Source organism: Bidens hawaiensis, unplaced genomic scaffold, assembly GCF_021521415.1.
Source record: "Bidens hawaiensis isolate Kalapana, Puna unplaced genomic scaffold, B.hawaiensis_p1.1 tig00039544_1, whole genome shotgun sequence".
NCBI classification, from domain to species: Eukaryota; Viridiplantae; Streptophyta; class Magnoliopsida; order Asterales; family Asteraceae; genus Bidens; species Bidens hawaiensis.
The window spans coordinates 23,761-48,817 of NW_027496954.1; the positions used below are offsets into that span (position 1 = coordinate 23,761).

Genomic DNA, 25,057 nt, shown 5'->3' on the forward strand with positions numbered 1-25,057 from the left:
TGAAGCTCCTGTCCTTGCGCTACCTGAGGGTAATGATGATTTTGTCGTGTACTGCGATGCCTCCAACCAAGGTCTCGGTTGTGTTCTTATGCAACGAGGCAAGGTTATCGCTTACGCGTCAAGGCAACTTAAGGTTCACGAAAAGAATTATACGACTCACGATCTCGAACTTGGTGCAGTTGTTTTTGCCTTAAAGATCTGGAGACACTACCTTTATGGTACTAAGTGTATCCTTTACACTGACCATAAAAGCCTTCAGCATATCTTTGATCAAAAGGAACTCAACATGAGGCAACGCCGATGGAACGAACTCATCAGCGATTACGATTGTGAGATCCGGTATCATCCTGGTAAGGCTAATGTGGTAGCCGATGCGCTCAGCCGAAAACCCTGCCAGCTTAACTGTATCTTGCCGCGCACGCAGCTTCACTTCGCGCCGATCCAAAGCAACCTTGAATCGCGCATTCGTGACGCGCAGCGCGCATCCATCAGTAATGGTAGCCTTCGCGCCGAGTTAGCATGTGGCGCAGAAGCGCATTTTGTGCCCAATCTGAGTGGAATTCTCTGCTATCTCAATCGCATCTGGATTCCCTTTGATGAGAATCTTCGCGCTGATATCCTGAGTGAAGCGCATAAATCTCGGTATTCTATTCATCCCGGCGCTAATAAGATGTACAAGGATTTGCGCATTACTTATTGGTGGCCCGGTATGAAGAAGGATATTGCTGTGTTCGTAGCTAAATGTCTGACTTGTTCTAAAGTGAAAGCTGAACACCAACGCCCATCTGGTTTGCTCGAACAACCAGAAATTCCTACGTGGAAATGGGAATGTGTAGCGATGGACTTCATTACCAAGTTACCTTTGACAGCAAGCAAACATGATAGCATTTGGGTAATAGTGGATCGTTTGACTAAGTCTGCTCACTTTCTGCCCATTCGTGAAAACTACCGTGTTGAGCATCTCGCGCAGCTTTATGTCAAGGAAATTGTCTGCCGCCATGGTACTCCTTTGAGCATCATATCCGATCGCGATGGCCGTTTTATATCTCGCTTTTAGAAATCTCTCCAATCTGCGCTAGGAACTCGCTTGGACATGAGTACGGCATATCATCCCCAGACTGACGGTCAGTCTGAGCGAACTATTCAGACTCTTGAGGATATGCTTCGATCTTGTGTTCTTGATTTTGGAGGTAATTGGGATTCACACCTGCCTTTGATTGAGTTCTCTTATAATAACAGCTATCATTCCAGTATCGGTATGGCCCCATTTGAAGCACTTTACGGTCGTAAATGCCGCTCCCCGATTTGTTGGAGCGAAGTGGGTGAAACTCAAATCACAGGACCCGAACTTGTTCAAGAGACAACCGATAAAATCGCCAAGATCCGTGATCATCTGCTGACTGCCCGCAGCCGACAGAAGAGTTACGCAGATCGTAGGCGGAAGCCTCTCGAATTTCAAGTTGGTGATCTTGTTCTCCTCAAAGTGTCGCCCTGGAAGGGTGTTGTCCGCTTTGGGAAGAAAGGTAAGCTTGCTCCTCGATATGTTGGACCATTTAAGATTCTCGCGCGTGTAGGAAAAGTTGCCTACAGACTTGACCTGCCGCCAGCGCTCAGTAATGTGCATCCAACGTTCCATGTATCCAATCTCAAGAAGTGTTTAGCTGACGAGAACCTTCACATTCCACTTGATGAAGTTCAAGTTGATGAAACTATGCATTTCGTTGAGAAGCCTGTTGAGATTATGGATCGCGAGGTAAAGCAAACCAAGCGCAGTCGTATCCCTATCGTGAAAGTTCGTTGGGAGTCCAAGCGCGGAGCCGAGTTTACATGGGAAAGGGAAGATCAAATGAAGATCAAATGAAGATCAAGTACCCGCACCTGTTCTCTGCGCAACCTACTTCGAGATAAATTTCGGGACGAAATTTCTTAAAGTAGGGGAGACTGTAACATCTGCCCCGTTCCGACCCGACCCAGGTACCCGTTTCTCTGACCCGATCTCTTTCTTTTATGATTTAATATTTATTTATGCTTATATTTTACTTTTAATAATAATATATATTTTCCTTCCCGCCTCTCTCTCTCTTTCTTTCCGCCGTCCCGTCCCTCTCCTTCTCTCTTTCCGCCTTCTTTTCCCTCTTGTCGCCGTCCCGCCCTTACGCCTTGTTTCCCTCTTTTTCTTCTAACTCTTTGCTTGTCCTTTGTTCCTTCCCGCCTAAGGTTGTCTGCGCAGCTCCACGCGCCAGACTCCCTTACAAGAAATCCTGCGTGAAGACCATCTGTTCCTGCGATACGCGAGACGAACTCTTCTCGCAGCGCGCTAAGAATTGTAATTCTTCTCGCAGCGCGCTAAGAACGGTAGTTCTTCCCGCAACGCGCTAAGGATTGTAGTTCTTCTCGCAGCGCGCTAAGTATCGTAGTTCATCCCTCGACGCGCGAAGAATTATAGTTCTTCCCGCGGCGCGCTAGGAATTTTAGTTCCTCCCGCGGTTCTTCCCGCGGCGCGCTTAGAAATGAAGTTCTTTCCGCGACGCGTTAAGGTTGGTTCTGTCTGCCTTCGCGCTCGCGCTCTCTTGACCTTCTGTGTCTGCCTTCGCGCTCGAGCTTTCTCGCGCTAAACCCTTTGAGTTTTCTTCTGTTTAATCTAGCCGTTTGCTTTTGTGTTGTCTTATCTTTTGTGCTGTTGACCTAATCTGCTTTATGTCTGAAAAGCCACTTTTGGCGCAGCATGCGCACCAACCCCATTGGTTGTCAGAAAAAGTGACTGACATTATCTTTTGAGATCTGCTTTTGCCATGCTTGACCAGTACCTTTATCTGACTCGCCCATGCTTTTTACTGTTCCCTGTCAGCTTTATTTTGCCCCCCTGCAGCTGCCATATCTTTTGATATCTTTTGTTTTGTCTTGTTTTATTTGTCTTGGAATCTTTTCCCCTTTTTCTGGATTCATGTCTCCTAGGGTTTCTCTATAAATAATAGTAATATTTTCATAAACACTACACACACAAAACACTTAATCTCTCCTGTTCTCTTGCCCCTTGCTCTCTATGCCGTCTTCCTCTCTGCCTCCGTCTTCCTCCCTGTTCCGTCCTGCTTTTCCGGTAATATATATATATAATATATAATAATTTACTTATTAATTATGCTAACTTATAATCAAGACTTAAAACAGATCATTAAAACAACAATCTTATTTATAGGTTAACTTGTGCTTGTTTAAAGTTGGTTCTTGCTTTATCTTACACCGCATCGTTTATCAAGTGAGTAATCTCGTACCTAATCCCTTTTTGCTTTTAATGTTTTGGGATGTTCATGTGTTCATACAAACTTAGAGTCTTAAACTTTTTTATGAGCTTTAGTCGCGCAGTATCCCATGTGTTGAGGACGTTTACTTGGCTGTTTATTTGTATGTGTGTATCATTAACCGCTTTGTTCGGCCTATTCCGCAGTTTTCATGGATCCATTAGATGAACACGGGAGACCTATCGTTTACGGTTTTCTTTGTTTACACTTGCACAGATGTTTTCTCGTTTTTGTGCTCAATTGGGAGCACGGATTGAACTATGAACTATGAGCTATGATCTATTTAGGCTTGATCACAATCTGATTGCACCCTTGTTAAACACCAGACATACACGTGTTGCGCGCAGATTTATTGTTATCTATGTATTGTATTAAACTTGATTTCTCACCAACACGCAAGTGTTTGACGTTTATTTTAACACATGTTCAGGTTTGCAGTAGCTGTTTTGGAGCTTGTGGACACATAGGAAGTTTTCTTTATTTTGGACCTAGATTAAAATGTATCAAGACAAGTTATTTGTTCTAACATTTTGCCTTATAATATATTGATTTATGTTATCTTGTGTTTACTTTGCGCGTGCGCGAATGAATGTATTTATTAAATATTGACACCCAATAGTGTCACGAGTAATGAAACAATATGTGGCGCCCCGATGTATAATCCGCCTTTGGTCGGGGTGTTACACCCCACACCTAAAGAAACCTAACCCTCAACCCGGAAAACCTAAACCTCCAAAAAAAACTTATCCTTAAATGTTAAACTAAACCTGAAGGCTAAATGGAGATTTTTTTTGAAACGGGGATGCTAGATAAACATTTTGATTTTTTTTTTACTTTATTTTATTTTATATGTTTTTTTAATTATTTTTTGAAGGCTAAACCGAGAATTTTATTTTTCAAGAACAGGGGTGCTAGATAAATATTTTGGTTTTTTACTTTTTCTTTTTTTTATTTTATAATTTTTTTAATTATTTTTTGAGGGGGTTTTTCTCATTTAGAACAATGATGTGATGTAGGTGATTGATGGTGTACTATAAGGATGTGGGGAAAAGATCAAAGGTTGGGAAGGGTGTTATCCAGTTCCCCACTTTTTTGGAGTTACCCAATTAACTCAACCATATATATATATATATATATGAACGAAACCATAAAATCTTATGTGTCGCGATGTGTTGCTCCCTCTTTTTTTGTAGTCACCAGATTTGCTTGATTTTTAAATGGAGGCTTCTCATGCATTTGACCCGAATTAACGGGTATGGGTATTATCAAACCTAGATATTTCTTAAACGGATTATAACATCCCATGAAATTAAAAATTAATCTCACCAAATATTTGATATAAAAATCCTATAAAGTAGGGATATACTAAAAATTAATTTATTATTTATTTAAAAAAAGATATATATTATGTATAAATAAAAAACCAATTCTATAGTAAAAAAATAAAAAACGGGTCTTGGGTCTCATCAAACCCATATAGTTTTTAAATCGGGTTATAACATCTCATTTATTTGTGAAATAATTTATCATTAAACCATAAGTATATTATTAACTTTCATACAATAAAAAAAATTCAAAAATTAAATAAATAATATAAACAAATAATATAAAACAACCCCCGTAATATGGGGGATAAAAACTAGTATATACACACACACACACACACACACACACACACACACACACGAAACCTTTAAAAGCTCTCTGGTTACTCCATAAATTCTCTCAAGCCACCAGATTGCATTATTTGTAAATGGAGGCTTCTCATGCATTTGACCCGAATTCACGGTATGGGTCTCACAAAACCTAGATAGTCCTTAAACGGGTTATAACATCTCATTAAATTAAAAATTAATCTCATCAAGTATTTGATATGAAAATCCTATAAAATATGATATGCTAAAAATTAATATATGATCTTTTTAAAAAGATATTATTTATAATTAAAAAACAATTTTATGATAAAAAATTAAGTGGGTTTTGAGTCTCACCAAACCCTGGTATCTTTTAAACCGGGTTATAACAACTCATTTATTTGTGAAACCTTTTATCATCAAACCCTAAGTATATTATTAACTTTCATACAACAAATAAAATTAAAATTCAAAAAATATATAAATATTAGAAACGAATAATAAAAAACAACCACCGTAATCGACTTGAACAACATATACGGATCCCCTCCACCCCTTTTTTCCATATATCTTTCATTATTATAAAATCATCATAACAAATGAAACACCTTAGCAAGTAGGTTCTTATTCCCCAAACTGAACACTAAATCAAACCATTCAACAAATTAAACCTCAATTTCTTCCAATTTAATATCCTTTTTTAAAAATATATATATTATTTATAATTAAGAAACAATTTTATAGTAAAAAAAATAAGTAGGTCATGGGTCTCACCAAACCCAAATATTTTTTAAACCGAGTTATAACATTTCATTTTTTTTAAAACGTTTCATCATCAAACCTTAAGCATATTATTAACTTTCTTACAATAAATAAAATTAAAATAAATATTATAAATGAATAATATAATACAACTCTCGTAAGATGGGGGATAAAATCTGGTGTGTGTATATATATATATATATCACACAGGGCCGTCTCCGAGAATACAAAAAAAAACCAAGGCCTGGGACATGAAATACAAAAGGCCCTAAAATACAAAACAAAAGGGTTTTTTTAGCAAAATGAACTAACAAAAGTACTTAAATGAATCGTGATGCTCCTTTGGCATTTTGGGAAGCAAAGCCCTCGATTAAATCTTTGTAATCTATGGTATCTAAAACATCGTTTTCAATAGCAATAATCACCAATCCATTAATCCTTTATTGGGACATTGATGATCGTAAATAGGTCTTCAACAACTTCAACTTTGAAAAACTTCGTTCCGCCGATGCCACTGTTACCGGAATAGTCAATAACACTCTATATGCAACTAATGCATTAGGATAAGAATCCACCTGTTTCATATTGTTTAAAGTATCAAAAGAATTAATAATTTGACAAGGTAAAAAAAATAATAAAATAACGCATTTGTATAAACGGACCCGTTTCAGATTGTTTAAAACATCTAAAGGACTTATAGCATCACAATGTAACAAGGTCTCAAACAACTTCAACTCTCTATAGAGTTCTTCAGCATCGATATTAGATTCTTCACCATTCTTCAATGCATCTTGAAGACAATGACAACGCGATTTAAGATCTTTTTCTCCAAGTTCCCTCAACTTTTTAGGAAACAAAAAACCAAATAGTTTTTCATATTGTTGGGTATTATTCAAATATTTTTTCAAGAGATGAAATCTCTTGATCAACGATACATAAAAAGTAATTGACTCTAAAATCCTCCTCCGCTGAAAATAAAACATCTTCTCCATTTGAAGTCTCCTCAAATTATTTTTTCCTTTGAATCGGACGCCTTTGATTGAATATTGGATCAACACTCAATTCAATTGCAATTTCCTTAGCTTCATTGATCGCCTTAGACAACTCCACTTCTCTATATTTCTTGAAGACATTAATCAACTTTTTCACTTGATCAATAGCTAATCAATTATCATATCCTTAGATTGAAACTTTTGACTCACCACATTCACGTTTGATAATACTTCATACCAAATAATGATTGATACTATATATTCAAAAATCACTAAATTCATTCTTTGTTAATGAATTATCATCACTTGTTGTCTTAGGATCACCACCCTCGGTGTCCCTAACCTCAAGCAAATCTTCTCTTACATATGATAGTTGAGATCTAATAGGTTTCACACTCTTAACCCGACTTTCCCAACGAGTCGCAGACAAAGGCTTAACAGTCAATCCTTTAACATTGTCTTTTAAATTTTGCCACCTCTTTGTAGAATTGGAAAAGATATTGTAAATCCGTTGTATGTTTCCAAAAAAATATACAGCTTTAGTACAAGTGGTATCCATGTCACATAATACTAGATTAAGACTATGACAACCACATGTGGTATAAAAAGCTTAGGATTCATATCTAGGAATCTCCTTTGAACCCCTTGATGTTTTTCTTTCATGTTGGCTCCATTATCATAGCCTTGGCCGCACATATCATCGATATCAAGACCAAGAGACTTTAATTCCTCACGCATAACATCAAAGAGTCCTTTACCCGTTGTATCATTAGCAATCAAAAAACCAAGAAAAGATTCATCAATAGTAAAAGGTTTGGCGTTTAAATTCACATACCTAATAATTAAATACATTTGTAATAGTATAAATAACATAGCAATATAATAAAACTAACAATTAAAGAATTAGAGTTTATATTGACATACCTCACAATTAAAGTCATTTGTTCTTGGTGACTTTTATCTCGGGTGCAATCAAGTATAATGGAGTAATACTTTGTTTGCTTTATCTTCTTGATGATTTCCGATTTTCGTCGACTAGTAAAAAGATTAGCTCGTTTTGGATATTGTGTCCAAGATAATGTACGCGAACTTCATCATTCATGATACACCGCACATGCTCTTTAATAATTAGGTCAAACTTTTCCAACATCTCAATCAATCCCAAAAAAATCCCATTACTTTTTTTATAAAACTTCTCATTTGTACCGCGAAAAGCTAAACCATTCTTAGCTGGAAACTTAACAAGCGCAATAATTCTAAAAGTGACTTCTTTTCAGTAATCTATTTCCTTATTAAATTGGTCATGCGCTACTTTGTCAATCGTTTGGTTACAATTCAACCTTTGTCGCATTTCAAACAATATTTGCATATTCCTCATATGTTCAAAGCTAAGTTCTTGATCTTTAAGTCTATCACTAGTATGCTTCAAATCCCCATAACCATCACCATCGAACGAACCTTTCGGTGGACCTTGTCTAAATAGTTTACAACAAAAGCAAAATAGTTTGTTAACCAATTTTGAATACACTAGCCATGTTCTATCACAAGTCTCTCTATTTGATAGACTTCTTGTATACAAACTTGAAGAAAAGCGTCTTCCAAATTTATCCGCGGGACCCTTTTTAATAGTCAAATATCGTTTTGGATCTTTCTTTACCAAAACATTAACCAAGTAAGTATTAAGTCCATCCCAAGTTGTAGGATCAAAAATATCAATTTTCGGATTAACATTAACATCATCGTTATCCAAATTAGCATCAACTTCATCCTCATCCACACTAGTATCAACATCATCTTCATCCACATTAGTATTACCATTAACATGATCATGAGCATCTCCATTCATATCGAAATTAGTTTCATGCCCTTCAACATTACCATAACCATCTTCACCAACATGTTAATCTTCATGATCTTCATCGACACGTACATCCTTTTCTTTTACATTAGAACTTTGAGGTTGCTTTTGGAAAAACGCATGTATCTTCGCATTCTTCTTTATTTGTGTATTTCTTAGTTCTTCTTCTATTTTATCTTTTTACATTTTTGACAACCGGATAAGTGTTTAGACTTGGGAGGCATAATATCTAAAAAACAAATAATAACATAGCTAATTAGTATTTAGTAATTAACTATCAAATATTCAATTATAGTATCAAGTATCAAATATTAAAGCTAACAAATATTAAAGTTAACATTAGCAAATATGAAATAATAACTTGCCTTTGATAAACTGATAAGTGCATGTACATACACCCAGACCTCCCTGAACCTAATTTCCTAAATTGATCAAACATTCTCATTTATTTGCAATTTATCATATATATATAACTATACTAATAAAAGAAAATAATGAAGATGATGTGGCAATCTCACATTCATTCATGGCCTAATCTCTCTTCTCATTCATTTGACTTATCCATGGGTTATGGAGTAAAACCATATTGACAAATAGGTTATAATTTCCTTTCTAATTATTTAATCTCTCATTTAATTCTACCTAGCAATCCATGGGTCATGGGTCCAGATAATTTAGTCAAATGAGTTATATTTTCATTTCTAATTATCTAATTCCTCATCTTATTTATTCTAACAATCCATAGGTCACGGGACAAAACAATTTTGATAAATGGGTTATAATTTCATTCTAATTTTCTAATCTTTCATCCCATTCATCATAGTTATCCACGGGTAATTGGTAAAAACAATTTATGCAGATATTGTATATAAAAAATCAATTTTGTAAATTTGAGATTTTAGACTTCTTATTGTTTGTACTATATATTTTATTTTTACCTTTAATTTTGTTCATTTCTTTCAAATAATGGATCTTTTTATTTTTATCATTTGACAAATCCCATGTTATACACGGGTTCAAAAGCTAGTATATGTATATAGGGGATGGTTATATTAAAAATAAATAGTTTCCTAGGAAGACTAGAAATAAATCACAGCCATTGAATCATGTTAATCAATGGTTGAGATTTAAAATTACCTATAACCGACATTGTTTCCTAGAATTACTCTTTTATCATTATAACCGACATAGTTTCCTAGAATTGTTATTTCACCATCATTTGTAATACCAATGTCAAAATTTTGTTGGTTCTTACCATTCTTAGAAACTTCTTATATATATATATATATATATATATATATATATATATATATATATATATATATGCCATCTGCACTTTTGATCATGCAAAATAGTCAACATGACATGTTTCAAATGTTATTGATCTACAATATTATTTTATTTGCAAGTTGCAACATATATGAAAACTGAGAATTGAGAAACCAATCGGCACTTTTGTTACATGGTTTTCACTTTTTTTATTTATAAATGTATCAACGTAATCTGCTATTTTTGAAATAGAAAATTTAAAATAAGTTAAAAACTTGTAATAGGCAGACTCCGATCACCGCTGGCCAGAAATACTCTCAAGGTCGTCAGAAGTTAGATGGTCGCAGGTTTAGAAGTTGCAACTTGCAAGTTACTGCCTACGTACGTTTAAACTTCCAAACCCTGGTTATTTGTTTTGTTATGGGCCTCATTTTAATGTAACTGGGCCTAAAATATTTATATATATATATAAAAGAAATTTAAAAACTGTTGGGCCTTATAAAAGTTGTAGGCCTGAGCCCTACCTGCCCTGCCCATGGGCTGTACTTACACACACACGTATATATAGGGCGGGGTTAAAATAAGAAGTGGAGTGTGTTTAAAAAGTGTAAGAAGTAATCTGGTGCGTTAGATATATTGATCTAATGGTGGATATGAAAAGCGTGTTTATTGTGCGGTGTGTTTTATTAGATCTAATGGTGAAAACACACTTTCTACACTTTTTAGTAAAAATCTACTTCTTATTATAACTTTACTATATATATATATATATATACCTATTCTAATAAAAGAAAATAACTGTGACACATGTCAGTTTATGGTTAAACCTCATAACATTTTTCCCTCCAAAACCAAGATCTTAATTGACCCTAATGCATGTCATATTTACTTTCCTTTAACATTATGTTTATATTATATATACATTTGTCATATAAGTTTATAAATTATAAATATATGTTTTAAATCTATCAATTTATTTTTAAGTTAATTTAGTAAACGGTATATTTTTTTCGGTTATTTGTTAAATATATACCAATCACTTTCATATGTAACAAATTTATCATATTTAATTTCTTGATTTTTTATGTAGGATTGTTTCGGGTTTTGTGAAACTTTAATTTGATTTATACAATCAAAAGTTGGTAAATAAATTGTTTGATACAAGTTAAATACATTTGTGTCAAAATTTGTTACGGGTCAAAATGAGAAATCTGAGTATTTTTTAAAGTTTGAGAATACAAATAGATTTATCGTTAGATTTGTTACGGGGTCAAAGTGTTGACTTTAAACTATCAAACGGGTGAAAGTTAGAATTTTAAACATGATTCGGGTTTCAAATTTACTTTTATTAACATTTTTGGAAATAATCAAAAGATTCGGGATTTTCCATGTAATTTTATAATTTGTATAATCCCGTGTATTACACGGGCTCTAAATCTAGTATATCTATAATATATATAAACGAAAATCTAAAAATCCTATGTGTCGCGATGTGATCGCTCTCCCTTTTTTTGGAGTCACCAGATTTGCTTGATTTTTAAATGAAAGATTCTCATGCATTTGACCCGAATTCATGGGTATGGGTCTTATCAAACCCATATATTTCTTAAACGGGTTATAACATCCCATTAAATTAAAACTTATCTCACCAAATATTTGATATAATAATCCTATAAAGTAGGGATATACTAAAAATTAATATATGATTTATTTAAAAAAAGATATATATTATTTATAATTAAAAAACCAATTTGTAGTTTAAAAAATAAACGAGTCTTTGGTTTCATCAAACCCGTATAACTTTTAAACCGGGTTATAACATCTCATTTATTTGTGAAACAATTTATCATCAAACCATAAGTATATTATTAACTTTCATATAATAAAAAAAGATAAAAATTCATAAAATAAATAAATATTAAAAATAAATAATATAAAACAACCCCCGTAATACGGGGATAAAAACTAGTATATATATATAGGATCATGTGAGAACTATTTTGAAATTAAGAACCATTTTAGAACAAAAAAAACTCTTTTTATAAAAATAAAAAAATTATAAAACAACAAAAAACCAAAAAAATTTATTTTTCATCTGGGTTTCATAAAAAAATTAAAAATATATATTGGTTTAGGAAAATTATACACATATGTATAATACTTATTTTTTTTATTATTTTATACATGTTATTCTTTATACAAGTATGTACAATTAAGTTAAATGATGGGTACATTGTGTAAATCGAGATTAAATACAAATATATTGTGTATAATTTTTTATTTTTTTTATGAAACCAGGAAGAAAAATAAATTTTTTTGGTTTTTTTTCTTTTTAAAAATTTTTGTTTTATAAATTCTTTTTAATATTCTTAAGAGGTTTTTTTGTGACTCAAAATGATTCTCAAAGTTCTTAATATATCTACCTATACTAATAAACAAAATAATAATAATGACATGTCATAACCACATTCAATCTTTATTCTCCTTAATTCAAGCTATCCATGAGTCATGTGTATAATTGGTATGACTCATTAGTTGTAACTATATGAAAAGGTATTTAATGTAAATCATAATAACTTTTACTAACCTATTAAATCTAATTTCACTACTGGATATATAAAGTTTTACCATAATTTTTAAAAAAACATATAAACCATAAACCATTGAATATATATAATAAGTTTAAAATCAAACAGTGAATTATTAAATTAGTTAAATAATGATTTACGAACCATTATCGTATAATAGATATTTAGTTACGTGTGTACATTAAATTTCGTTGAATAAATACAATATTTATAATCTTACAATTTGTAAAACATTATTTAACTTACATCCGTATTGATCATATAAAACATCTTTAATATATTTAGATACCAATACATGATTTTATGTCATACTGAAACATTACTTTAATATTAAGAAAATCTATAGTTTAAATATGTAGCATTTAAAGTGTGTGATAATATTAAAAGTAATCTCTAAATTCAAAAAAAAACCCTAAATTACATATGATTAAATACCTAAATTTCGATCATTTGACAAATCCCGTGTAATCACGGGTTCAAAAGCTAGTATATATATATGGGGTGAAAAGATGTGATGTTTGGTGGCTACAATGGGTGGTTTTTGATGGTTTGAAGAATCAAACTTCAAAACTTTGTTTTTAGTTTGAACCAACTACTCCAATATTTTAGGTGGTTTGAACCAAGATTAAAGAACCGACGAAGATGGTGTTATAAAATAAGAGCATTCAACACATGTACATAAAACAAGAATATTTGTAACAGGGTACCAAAAATCACCGGATCGGACAGCGAACCAGACACGCTACCGGTTTAACCGGTTGAAACGGTCGGACCGGCCGATCAACTTTTATCTCAAAAATGATTGTTAAGGTTGAAAACTTTTTAAATTTAAAAATGAAATTCGATAGTGAATTGGTTCAACTGGTCCAGTTCTCCGGTTGGACCGGTGGACCGCTTTGAACCCGCTGATTTTAAGAACCGAGCGAATTATATTAAACCAAACCGGTCAGGTGACCGAATCCCGATTGAACCTGTTGAACCGGTCTAGTCTCAAAAACATCAGGAAAAGAAAATTTGCTAATTAATATATGTATAATGTTAACTTATAAGTTACAAACTCATGTTTTTTTGGTTTTCTTAATAACATTATGGAAGTATAAGCATTTTTTCATATTTCTCTGTTTTTTTTGCTTACTAACCTACAATGAATCCTTGACCATCTCAAATGCATGTGACATCACCATCATTGCCTATTCTCTTTCTTCTCACCCATTCTCTCCTTTCCTTTTCTCTCACTCACTCTCCCAATATCACAAATTCATGACTTAGCCAATGATTTTTTTCACCTAGTTTCTCCTCTCTCACACTTTCAACTCATCACTCATGTCACAATATCACAAACCGGGACTTGTTTAAGATGTAAGATCTAGAGGGTATGTCGGAAAGATTTGAATCCCTTTAGATAAACATAGACATGATAATATGATATGCTTCTTCTTTGATTTTCAATCCACACAATATTATAAGTTTTGGCTTAAGAATCACTTGAATGATTATGAATTACACGTGTAACGCCAAAAGACCATATATAAATACAAATACAACCCGAACTAGGTCACGGATGAACCACAACAACTTAAAACAAATATTCACAACTTCCGAACTATGCAGAAACGCATAGTAACACCATTATTAAACAAAACACGAATTCCCTCTTGGAGACGACAATATAGAGAATTAGAGAGACAGGCAGACAAAGACAAACAGACAACATTGGATAATATTTTCTAACATAAAGAAGCAAGTACCTCCAACAAGGACGCAACAAACTGCATTTGGGTATCCTCGTCTATTGTTTGGAAGAGTGGCACGTGTACAAACAAAGACTTAATCCCATTTTGCTCTGCAAATCGAAGGGAATGATAGTATACATAGTTGCATACAAAGCGGCCCGCATCATCAGAGGTTGCCACGTCATAACCCATTTTGGCCAAGGATTTGGTTATCTCATCTACAGGAAGAAATGTCTGCATACATAATTAAAATAATAAGTTGGCATCATCTATTTAAAATTTCACACATTTAACTTGATGTAAGCTTCAAAAGAGAATGGGCTGGCCGGGTGTGTTGGCCGTCAACACTATGATCCAATTTTTTCCGAATAAAACAAACCATTGGGCTGTAATGAAAACCACGGGCTACTTTAACTCGGTTGATCTGTTTCCTTAATAAAGAATTCAAATTTTACATGTTTGGCCCGCTAACAATAAAACACAGTCCACATTATTTTGAATTAATAAATAAAAAATGACATAGGCATGAAAAGATAAAAAGAATATACATGTCAGTATTTGTATAATCCATATAAGTATTAGGAATTTTTTTTAAAAAAGTGACTTGACACGTCATCAAATGGTAACTTTGTAAACACGCAAGATTGGAACAGTAAATAACAGCTGAGTCACTTTAATGGAAAAAATAGGAAACTTGGTTATTATTCTGTAAAGTTGGATCCTATAAAGAAATAAAGAAAAAGACATGTCATCAAGCCAACAATTATTGCACAAATTTGGAACAATAAATCAAAGTTGAGTGACTTTGAAAAGGCAAAAAAGGTTGACCGACTTTAGTGAAACATAAGCGAAACTTGGTTACCATTATGTGAAGTTTTCCCTTAAAAATGCAGATAGTATGCGGTATTATAATCTCAAGATTCTATATAATATGCACATACAAGTAAAAAGCATGCTTTAAGAATAAAATCAGAACATTTCAACGAGAGTGGTAAAACCCTAAAATAAAATCATCATCATCATCATCATCGTACTCAGTATATCCCACCAATAGCAAAGCTATGGTAGGGTCTGAGGAGGGTAAGATGTAGACAGCCTTACCTCTACCCCATAGGGATAGAGAGGCTGCTTCCGGTGAGACCCCCGGCTCTATAGTAGTTTTGCATCAAGCCTTGGACATAAGACACATAACACTCAACCATTGGGACACCGACCGATTGGTGCATGCACCCTTGTCTTTCGGCTATCAACGCCACCACATGATGCTTGATTAACCTTCCATCACTTTTAACGTTATTTTCACGAGATTAGTAAAATAACGTCAAAATTAGTGCAATTTCACTTTTACCCACCCGAGGGTTCACACATATATACATTATATGCGTGCACCACAAGCAGGGCGTGAAACCCTAAAATAAAATCACGACGGTAAATTCTTTCAGGTAAAAAAACTGCTGATTATACCTTTCTTGCTCTTAAAATCCCACCATCTGCAGGAATAATAGGCACTTTCTGAAAGAAAAAAAAAAGATGGCTTTACAGACCATGTAACTGCAGTACATTAATGGTTTAACGAGTTAAAACCGACCTGAGGCTTCCATCCCATCTCATCAGGACACCGAAAAGTAGCTTCATTTAAAGCCTGATGCTCAATAGCAAATCTTGTGGCCCCACTATTAACTCCAAAATGTAACTGCAACATAGATTTGAAATCGCAATAAAATTTGTTAAAGATGCTATTACAGACTGACATCAATATTACAAAAGAAAAAAAAAACAAAAAACTGATCTATGGATACAAGCCAGGTCGGGCGGGCTTGGGTTAAAACGGGCCCAGATTAGAACAGGTTCGAATATGGGTTCTGAGCAAAATGCGTTCAGGTCAAGCAGGTCGTTTTAAAAGAGCATCAATTTGGTAGTTTAACGTAGGTTTGAAGACCGTGACATGCATAGTAATATAAACAATGATGAAAAAACATATTATAATCCCTCCATCCTACATAAATATGAACTTTACTATAGATTTTTATCATTTTTTCTAGATTATGATTTGTGAAATGTTATCTCATTTCTAGTTTCAGAACAATGATAGCACTGAAGAAATGATTTATAGATTCATCTTTTAGCAAACAACATAATACTGTTACATTCTATACAGTAGCATAATTCAAATTGTTCTAATGTGATATGCTATAAGCTCTAAGTTCGTTAAAAAATTCTACTTGTGTCATTCATCATTTCAACATCATGATCAATATTCTTAAACCTGTTAGTGGAAATAAGCACGATTTACAATTCTCAAGGATCCAATATACAACCATTTAATCGTGTGCTTGTTTTTTATTTAGCTTCACAGTATACAAATTGATCTGAACCATAACATATGAAATAATTACCAAAAAAACAAACAAATTAATAACATTTTAAGATTATTAAAGAAAGAAGCAACTGACCAGAATAACTTTGTTAGAATCCAGTTGTTGTGTGTCATTGCTCAAAGCGGATTGTAACGTCTGATATAAAGGAGCCACAGCTCCCTGGCCCGCAGTCTCGAGAACCGTGCAACTACCGATACTCACTCCCTTTGGTGGACCGTTTTTCTTAAAATAATTTTCCAAATTCCTAACAATCGTCTCGGTTGGATTGTCTGAAACTCCATGGAATTTCTTAAAGCCCGTCACGTGGAATGTTACCGATGGAGGCCCTTCGGATCCCATTAACCAAATGTTGATAGATTATTAAAACTTATAAAGAATAACCTCAAAACTCGAAATTAGCACAAATGTACCTACATTATAACAAGTAACATGAGATTGATATAAGTTACAATTTTCATTAAACTCCATATAAACCATTCGTAAAATAGCATCACCACACTATTATGGTTTTAATTTGATTTAGAGATTATTAAACATTTAAACTTGCTAATTTGCCAAATGATATCAGAGCAACAAAACTGATTACTAGGGCTGTAAACAAACCAAAGGTTCGACTGGAAGCTCGTTTATGCTCGTTTTATAATAAACAAACAAACATGAACAAGGAGTTTCGTTCGATTAACTGAATGAACGAGCACGAACAGGGGCCACGTTCGTTCAATTGTGTTCGTTTACGCTCAATAAGGTTTGTTCATTAAAGATTTTTAATATTTGTAATGGTTTTTCTAATCTTATCATATAGATTTAAGCAAAACCATTAACTATAAGACAAAAATATACGAGTCATTAGTTCATACGTAAATTAACATATCAATATGAATGCTAAAAAACACCACACCGGCCGTTCTCGGTTAGCCAAATCAATAAAACATTGTCTGTGTTGTGAACCGCTCACGAACAAGTTCATTTCCTCAACGAAAAAGCACGATTATTCCATTGGGTTCGTTTACAGCCCTACTGATTACGAAATCAAATCATACGATAATAATAAAAAATAAAAAAAAGCAGAGCAATTAATAATAGTACTTATCATTCAAAATGAAATAATCTGTACTTTGAAACTGACATAGAAGAAATGCATCTACGGAATTAAATAATAATAATCAGAAAGTACGCATCATCATGTAACAATTGAAGACGCAACGTAACGATATTAGTAATTAATTAATTAAGACATAAGTGTTGGTATAAACAGAATCATGAAATTAATCTGTAATAATTGGATGGAAAAGAAAAAAAGATGTGGGGATTGATTGATTGATTAATTGATTACCTTACCTGATGAATCAATCAATCGAAAAGAGAAAGAAAGAAAGAAAGAAAGTTAGAGAAGAGAAGATGGGTACAGCCACCAGTCCTATCTATCTCTACAGGTTATAATAATAATAATAATAATAATAATAATAATAATAGTAAGATTCGTTCTTGCAATCAAAACTATCGATTTAGTAATCGATCACTATGGTTCGGGTATTTCTCGAATTTTACATTCGAACCGGTAGAATATCATTATTCACACATTTTTGGTACCGGTACTAAGATTTTGGAAAAATCTGTACCATTAGGTACTTACTCATAGGTGTTGTTTGTTTTTACAGAGGTAAAATGTCTGCAATCTGCGGACCAACATACATAGCAGAAGAAGTGGACCAAACCTCTACAGTCTGCAACAACAATACTGTTTGTTTTTTATTGTCTACGGGCTGCTAAAATAAACTAAAATCTAAATAAACTGAAACTTAAATAAAAAAATGTCTTCAACATCGAAATTTAAATAATAGTCAACATCACTGAAATAATATTCATAAAACCACAATAACATTTTTTAAATCATTTGTTCTGTACTTTGCATTAACTGCTCAACAATTTCATCTCGTAACTGAGTCATATATTCCCCATCTGATGTAGTGTCAAGTGCTTCAACCTCGTCTTCATCAGCATCAATGTGCCCACGACTAATTCCAAGCGACACATCGGGTTGATCGTATTGTGTAAACAACTCATCGTCCAAACCCAGTTTCCTAATAAAATTATGTAGCGCGAAACATGCAACGGTAACGTTCCTTTGTGTTTTCAATGGAAATGGTGCCATCCTCTTCAATATAGGGAATCTTGCTTTCAAGACACCAAAAGCACGTTCAATGACGTTCCGAAGTTTTGCATGTGCATGATTAAATTTTTCTTCATTGGTTCACGCATGTCTCCGACGAAAATCTCCAAGCCAATACCTCACATTACGATATGGAGCCATAAATCCTCGTATGTGTGCATACGCGGCATCACAAAGATAATATTTCTCAGTAAAAATTTACAATTAATTACAATATTAAACTAACATAGAAATAATTAACAAACAATAAACATACCTGGTGGTGGAAATGGGAATGACACATGTGGATCTGATAATGCCACTGATAATTTTCTAGAATGATGTGCTACCCCTTCCTATCCGGCCACAAGAAACGTAAAAATCATGTTAAAATCACAAATTGTTAATACGTTTTGGTAACAATCCCCCTTTTCCCATCCTCTATATAAATCTTGTTGCCTAGTAGGAACAACAACATGTATCCAGGTCCCATCTAGTACACCAACCGCTCCTATAAAAACCCGCCGTAGCCTCTTGTTATGTCCCATAATGTTTGGATTCGGATTGAAAGAAATTGCTACTATCATATCTTTGGCGAAAAGCATCATTTTATCCAACACTTTATAAAAAAATTTATGAATTGTTTGCTTTGATTGTTGAAATCTAGGCTTGATAACCACGTAACGTTGATTATGGGTGATTATCATAAAAAAACATAACCATCTTCTCCTCAACCGAAACATGTTTACTATCCTTTAACGGATAATTTGTTCTAAAATGTGCACATAGTCGGACAAATGATTCACGGGACATACGTAGCAATTCAACGCATTGTCTGGGATTTCCTTGCAATAACTCTAGCGTGTATTTATGTCCCATCATTTTCGAATCATTGTCTCGCTTTCGTTTCAAACCCTCTTCCAAAAAAAAGCGGACATACAAGTACATAAGAACTACTAAAAATATTTTCTCGTCATTATTCATAATGAACCTGTTAATAAAACATAAACTGTTGTAAAACAACCACCTATTAACTATGTTGAATATGCATAGTATCATAGTGTATAGAGAAAATGAGAATTAGAGAAAGTTGAAGTTCTTATTCCTTGAGCTCTATACAATACAAAATACAACCTCTATTTACTGGGCTAAAACATTAATACAAACATAATGAATTATGGAGGTTAAGTATGTGGAAAGTCACCACATAACGATTTATTCATAACACTCCCCCTTGACTATCCACATGATGAAGATAATAATATAATCCCATTTAAATACGCTTGTTTATGTTGCCTCATTAAAAACCTTGCTAGGAAAACCCGTTGGGACAAAACCATAGCTAAGGGAAAAAGAGTGCAACGCGTATAATACTCCCCCCTCATTTATACATCCTTCAAGTGTGTGGTTTCAATCTTTCTTGGAAAGTTTGTTTGAGACTTATTAGTTAAGAATCCACCGCTTGATCTTGTAGCATACACTTCATTATTTGGAGAAATCTTCGTGTATGACTAATAGTACATCATCTTGTATATAAGTGACTTGCCTTATCTTGTAAATAAGTACCACAACATCTATGACTTTGCTATATTACATTCCCTGCATTAACATAACTAACCAAATCTTTTTTTTACGGGTTAGTAAAATATAAACTCATATCTTTCATATCTTGAATGTATCAAAATATTTATCTTTAGCTCATTTCAAAAGCTTCTTCACTGAAACAAGTTATATCATATCAATAAATATAAATAAATAATATATCTAGTTTTGTATAACTAGCAAGAAATATCGCATCAGTTGCAATAAACTATAGTACTTCTTGACCAAGATGTTGAATTTAGAATTAGAGTATTTGTTTTATATTAGATGAACTTCATTCATGCTCCAACATTTTATATATGAAGTTTGATTGATAAAAATGTCATTATAGAAATGCTCTATACACATACCATATATTTATAAGATACAATGCAATCATCAACATGATATTATTGATTTAATATTAAAATATTCCATACATGGATCAAATATATCATAGTCACATCTCTTTTCCAAGAGATAATCACCGAGTTGATTATGTCATATCTGACTCGGCTTTTAGAGTTCACGTATAGAATTTGTTAATTTCATATAATAAATTTCTTGAGTTTTTAGCTTAAATGCTTCATGCACGCATAAATTGTTATGAACTTCCTTCTATGTTAACCAATCATGTATACAATATACGACTCAAAAGGTTTTACATTCCATCATGGACTTCCTTTTATGTTAACCAATCATGTATACAAATTTACTCTTCAAGAGTTTGACACATAAACTTTATCTGGTTAGCACATTCTTTTCTATGTCATATTTAAAGATGTCATCAAGAATTATTTTAATTTCATTCCATATTGTATATTTCTTGTACATAGTTTATTCAATATCACCATATGCTTATTAATGCATAGGAATTACATCCTTAAGATGATTACTTTTAACCAATAAATCATGTTAGGTAACTCACCAGGAGTTCCATATATATTCCATTCATCAATGTATATAAGAATAACATGTACTCGGATCCAAATTTATATAATACCATCATATCATTCTCGAGAACTTATTATATATGATTTTGGCAATTTAAATCCTTCAAGGATAAATTTCATCATCATAATATTTATCAGATGCATATTATTTCTCTCTTGTATTACCAGATTAAATTGTGTTGCATCCACCACTAGAGAATATAATTCCTCATCGTTATGCCACTAATTATGCATTACCTTGCATAATTTTATTTTTCTTATCACGCTTTCGCAGAAAAGACTCTTTTATATCTAATATATATTACAAAAATTAGTTGTATGGACCACTTGTCCAAAAACTAGCAGATTCGTGAGAGAATTCAGTTCTGCATCATTTGCATCTATTCATGTTGGCCAATCATTTTAATATCTCATTATCGGCAGAACTTAGTTCTTGATCCTCAACGTTTTCATTATTTCAACCGCTATACAAAAATTATCAACGACGTCGATTTCTTTTTCGATTCCATATATATCTAGACATGATATAGTTTGTTGAGATCTCTTTTGTTTTCAGGTACATGAGGTTCTCTTCTAGAACCATCATGTCTATCGCCTCTTAAAGAGAATATTTCATTATACCTCGACTTGACCATTTTCATTAATTGCTCCATTTTCGAGGATTTTTATTCTTTAAACCGAATAATCTATCACGCTTCAGGTGTGCCATAGACTCATCACCAATGTATGGTTGTCATTTCAATAATATTAATTGGAGCACTAGCAGTTGTTATATGTGACTTAGCTAGTCACTCTATTTAGGTCAGTGAATGCATCTGGTAGTTAATTCGCAAATTCTTGTAAATGAATTATCTTTTTAACTTCTTGTTTGAACTTTTTAACTTGAGGATCAGCATAATGATAATTCATTACAACTTTTTTAATTTTCCAACTGCTTCTTATTTCCCCTTCATGTTGGAAATATTATTTTGTTTAAGTAAAAATCAGTATTGAGTAGTAAAAGAATCCCACGTTGATGACTCTAAATACATAATTATCAATACTTTTCCATATCCAACATATATTCCCAACCTTCCTAGATGTCTCATATTTGTGCATTGTGGTGGAGTAATTGCAATGTGTTATGCACTTTTTAAAACTATAAATGGGAAATATTTGGTTCCTGACCGAAAACCAATTGTAATGGGAATGAATTATTATAACTAATTGGCCATATGTGAATTAATAATACATCACGTAAAAACATATGCTGCAACATACAAATATGAACTCTTGCTCTCATGATTATTGGTTTTGCAATCAATCATAGACGTTAGATCATCGTCATCGACAAAAGCAAAAATTTGTCACATGTAGTTTAACACGTATTCCAATAATCATTACTAAAATGTGAATCAAGATCACCATATTTATCAAAATAGTCTAGAATAATGTGATCGCTATCAGCTAAGTCACAAGTCACACAAACTTCAGGTTGCGAATTTGATAACCATTTAAACGATGCATCGATTTTAAACTAAATGGCATCATGTCGGGATACACATATCCATTTTTCATTTCAATAGTATATTAGAGATTTACACTCAGATTAGTTGGGTGATAATTAAGTTATGGTGAGAGAAAACATTGTATGTTTAATTACTATGAAAAATCTTCTGGTTCTTCAATATTTTCACATCATTAATGACTTGGAATGGTCTAACCGGTCAAGCCAATATATTTAAGAATCATGATCAATAAATTTCTGGTTTTGTGATCATACATGTTTTAGTTTCACTCGTGTTTGTTTATTACACGACAAAAAATACGAGAGAATAATGTATTATCATTCCAAACATTCATGTTAAAACACGTTTACCGTATTTTATTCACGTATAATCACTCCCTTAGAGTGCCGCTTCTTGTGGTCAATTTTTAATATTAACATGGTTGATCTAATTATCAATGTGAGGGTCATCACAATCCCTCATTTACTATGATCATGACCTTTATAATGATCATTGTATAATCATAACCTCAATAACATAGTTATTCTCATTATTCAAATGGACATCATAACAACTTCTTCAATTATCATGATCATGGACTTTACATTAGTCATTATATCACGTCACATTCACTTCAATGAATGGATTAATAACAAGACAAATTTCATGATGACATCATTACAATTTCTTTAGTCATATTCATGATCTTTACATCGATCATTATATCATCACATCTCATTCACTACAGGGAATGGGTGGAATTGAATCACACATCTAGTAGATAAACATAATAAGAACATAAGAACATAATATAAAGATAGATATAGTAAAGAATGATAGATGAGATAAGTCTTTTCATTGAGTATTTTAGATCAAATACAATAACCCTCTATTTATAGTTGTATTATAATAATATATACAAATCTCAACTAACCCGAAAATTATATGAACTACAATAGAGTTTATGTTTGAGAGAATAACAAGCAACGATTAATAAACTAGATAACATGACTTACAATACGATGTGCGATCCAACTCAAAAAGCAATTCGTGCTGATAACGTGTTGTAAAACAACCACCTATTAACTATATTGAATATGCATAGTATCATAGTGTATAGAGAAAATGAGAATTAGAGAAAGTTGAAGTTCTTATTCCTTGAGCTCTATACAATACAAAATACAACCTCTATTTATAGGGCTAAAACATTAGTACAAACATAATGAATTATGGAGGTTAAGTATGTGGAAAGTCACCACATAATGATTCATTCATAACATAAACAACCATTAAACGTAGCCATAAATAACAACTATTAACATAGCAAAAAAAGCATACAATATGTTCAACATAACCAAAAAGCATGCAATATTTTCAACATAAGCAAAAAAGCATACAATGTTTTCAACATAACTAAAAACAAATAATGTTTTCAACAACAAAAAAAAAAGCATACACCAAAAGCAAATTATGTTTTCAACAAAACCCATGTTCTTCACTACTTCATAAGTCCAAAATTTTTAGCCGTCATCTCTATCCACCCTTTTAACACGTTGGGAATACTTGGCAATGCCATCCACGCCTCTCTCATGTATGAGGACACTCCAAAAATGTGAAAAGCAACTAAAAATAGAGGGTCCTTTGGCTCTAACCCAACCAAATTTAACTTCTCAGAACATTCAATAACTGTTGTCAATCGTGTCGGGTTGGCAGGTTATCGGGTTAGTGGCGGGTTGGAGTGTTGAGATTCTTCAACCCTAACCCAACCCATATATTTATTCGTGTCGTGTCGTGTCGACCCATTTAAATTCGTGTCGTGTTCGGGTTGTATTTCGGGTCAACCCATTTTACGTTCATTTACGAATATGATTAATATCTAGTGGCTTATTAATAACCTATACAATCAATTACTCTTATTCATATAAAACATTTTAATAACTTTGTGATAGATCTAATTGTTTTTGTGTGTTTATCTCTCATTTCCATTTAACAAACTTAGGTTCACATAGTTTGCTTAACATAAGAATAAACTAATGGAAATAATAAAAGAATAGACGGTTATGATTAATAGAATACAAATACTGGAAGTGAAGAGTGGATAAAATATTTATTAAGTAATTAGTTTAATTTTTAAAAGTTAATAATATATGAAAAATTATACATCATATTATTTAACTTTAAAATTTAACACTTCTTATATTTAAAATCAAAATATTAACTTTATTAAAGTTTTTTAAATGGGTTAATAGGTCAACCCACTTTTTGACGGGCCGGGTTCGGGTTGACCCATATTTTTTACGGGTCGGGTTCGGGTTGACCTATTTAAGAAAACGGGTCGTGTCAGCCGACCCAAAATCTATATTTTTTAGTGTCG

The 25,057-nt window shown here is 32.9% G+C and overlaps 1 protein-coding gene across 1 annotated transcript; it reads right to left on the minus strand.

The window, feature by feature from the left end:
• Positions 1–13,862: 13,862 nt before the first annotated feature.
• Positions 13,863–16,923, minus strand: LOC143591306 (uncharacterized). Its single transcript, XM_077071550.1, has 4 exons — positions 16,589–16,923; positions 15,724–15,828; positions 15,600–15,647; positions 13,863–14,369 (listed from the first exon to the last, which is right to left on the minus strand). Exons 1-4 carry the CDS (start codon positions 16,850–16,852, stop codon positions 14,130–14,132), a joined length of 657 nt encoding a protein of 218 aa, XP_076927665.1. The 5' UTR covers positions 16,853–16,923; the 3' UTR covers positions 13,863–14,129.
• Between the last annotated feature and the right edge of the window lie 8,134 nt (positions 16,924–25,057).

Coding starts and splice junctions, on each gene's coding strand:
- LOC143591306 (XM_077071550.1), bottom strand. CDS start 16,852: ATGGGATCCGAAGGGCCTCCATCGGTAACATTCCACGTGACGGGCTTT. Junction 15,829..16,588: donor ATTCTAACAAAGTTATTCTG/GTCAGTTGCTTC, acceptor TCTATGTTGCAG/TTACATTTTGGAGTTAATAG. Junction 14,370..15,599: donor GGATTTTAAGAGCAAGAAAG/GTATAATCAGCA, acceptor TTATGTATGCAG/ACATTTCTTCCTGTAGATGA.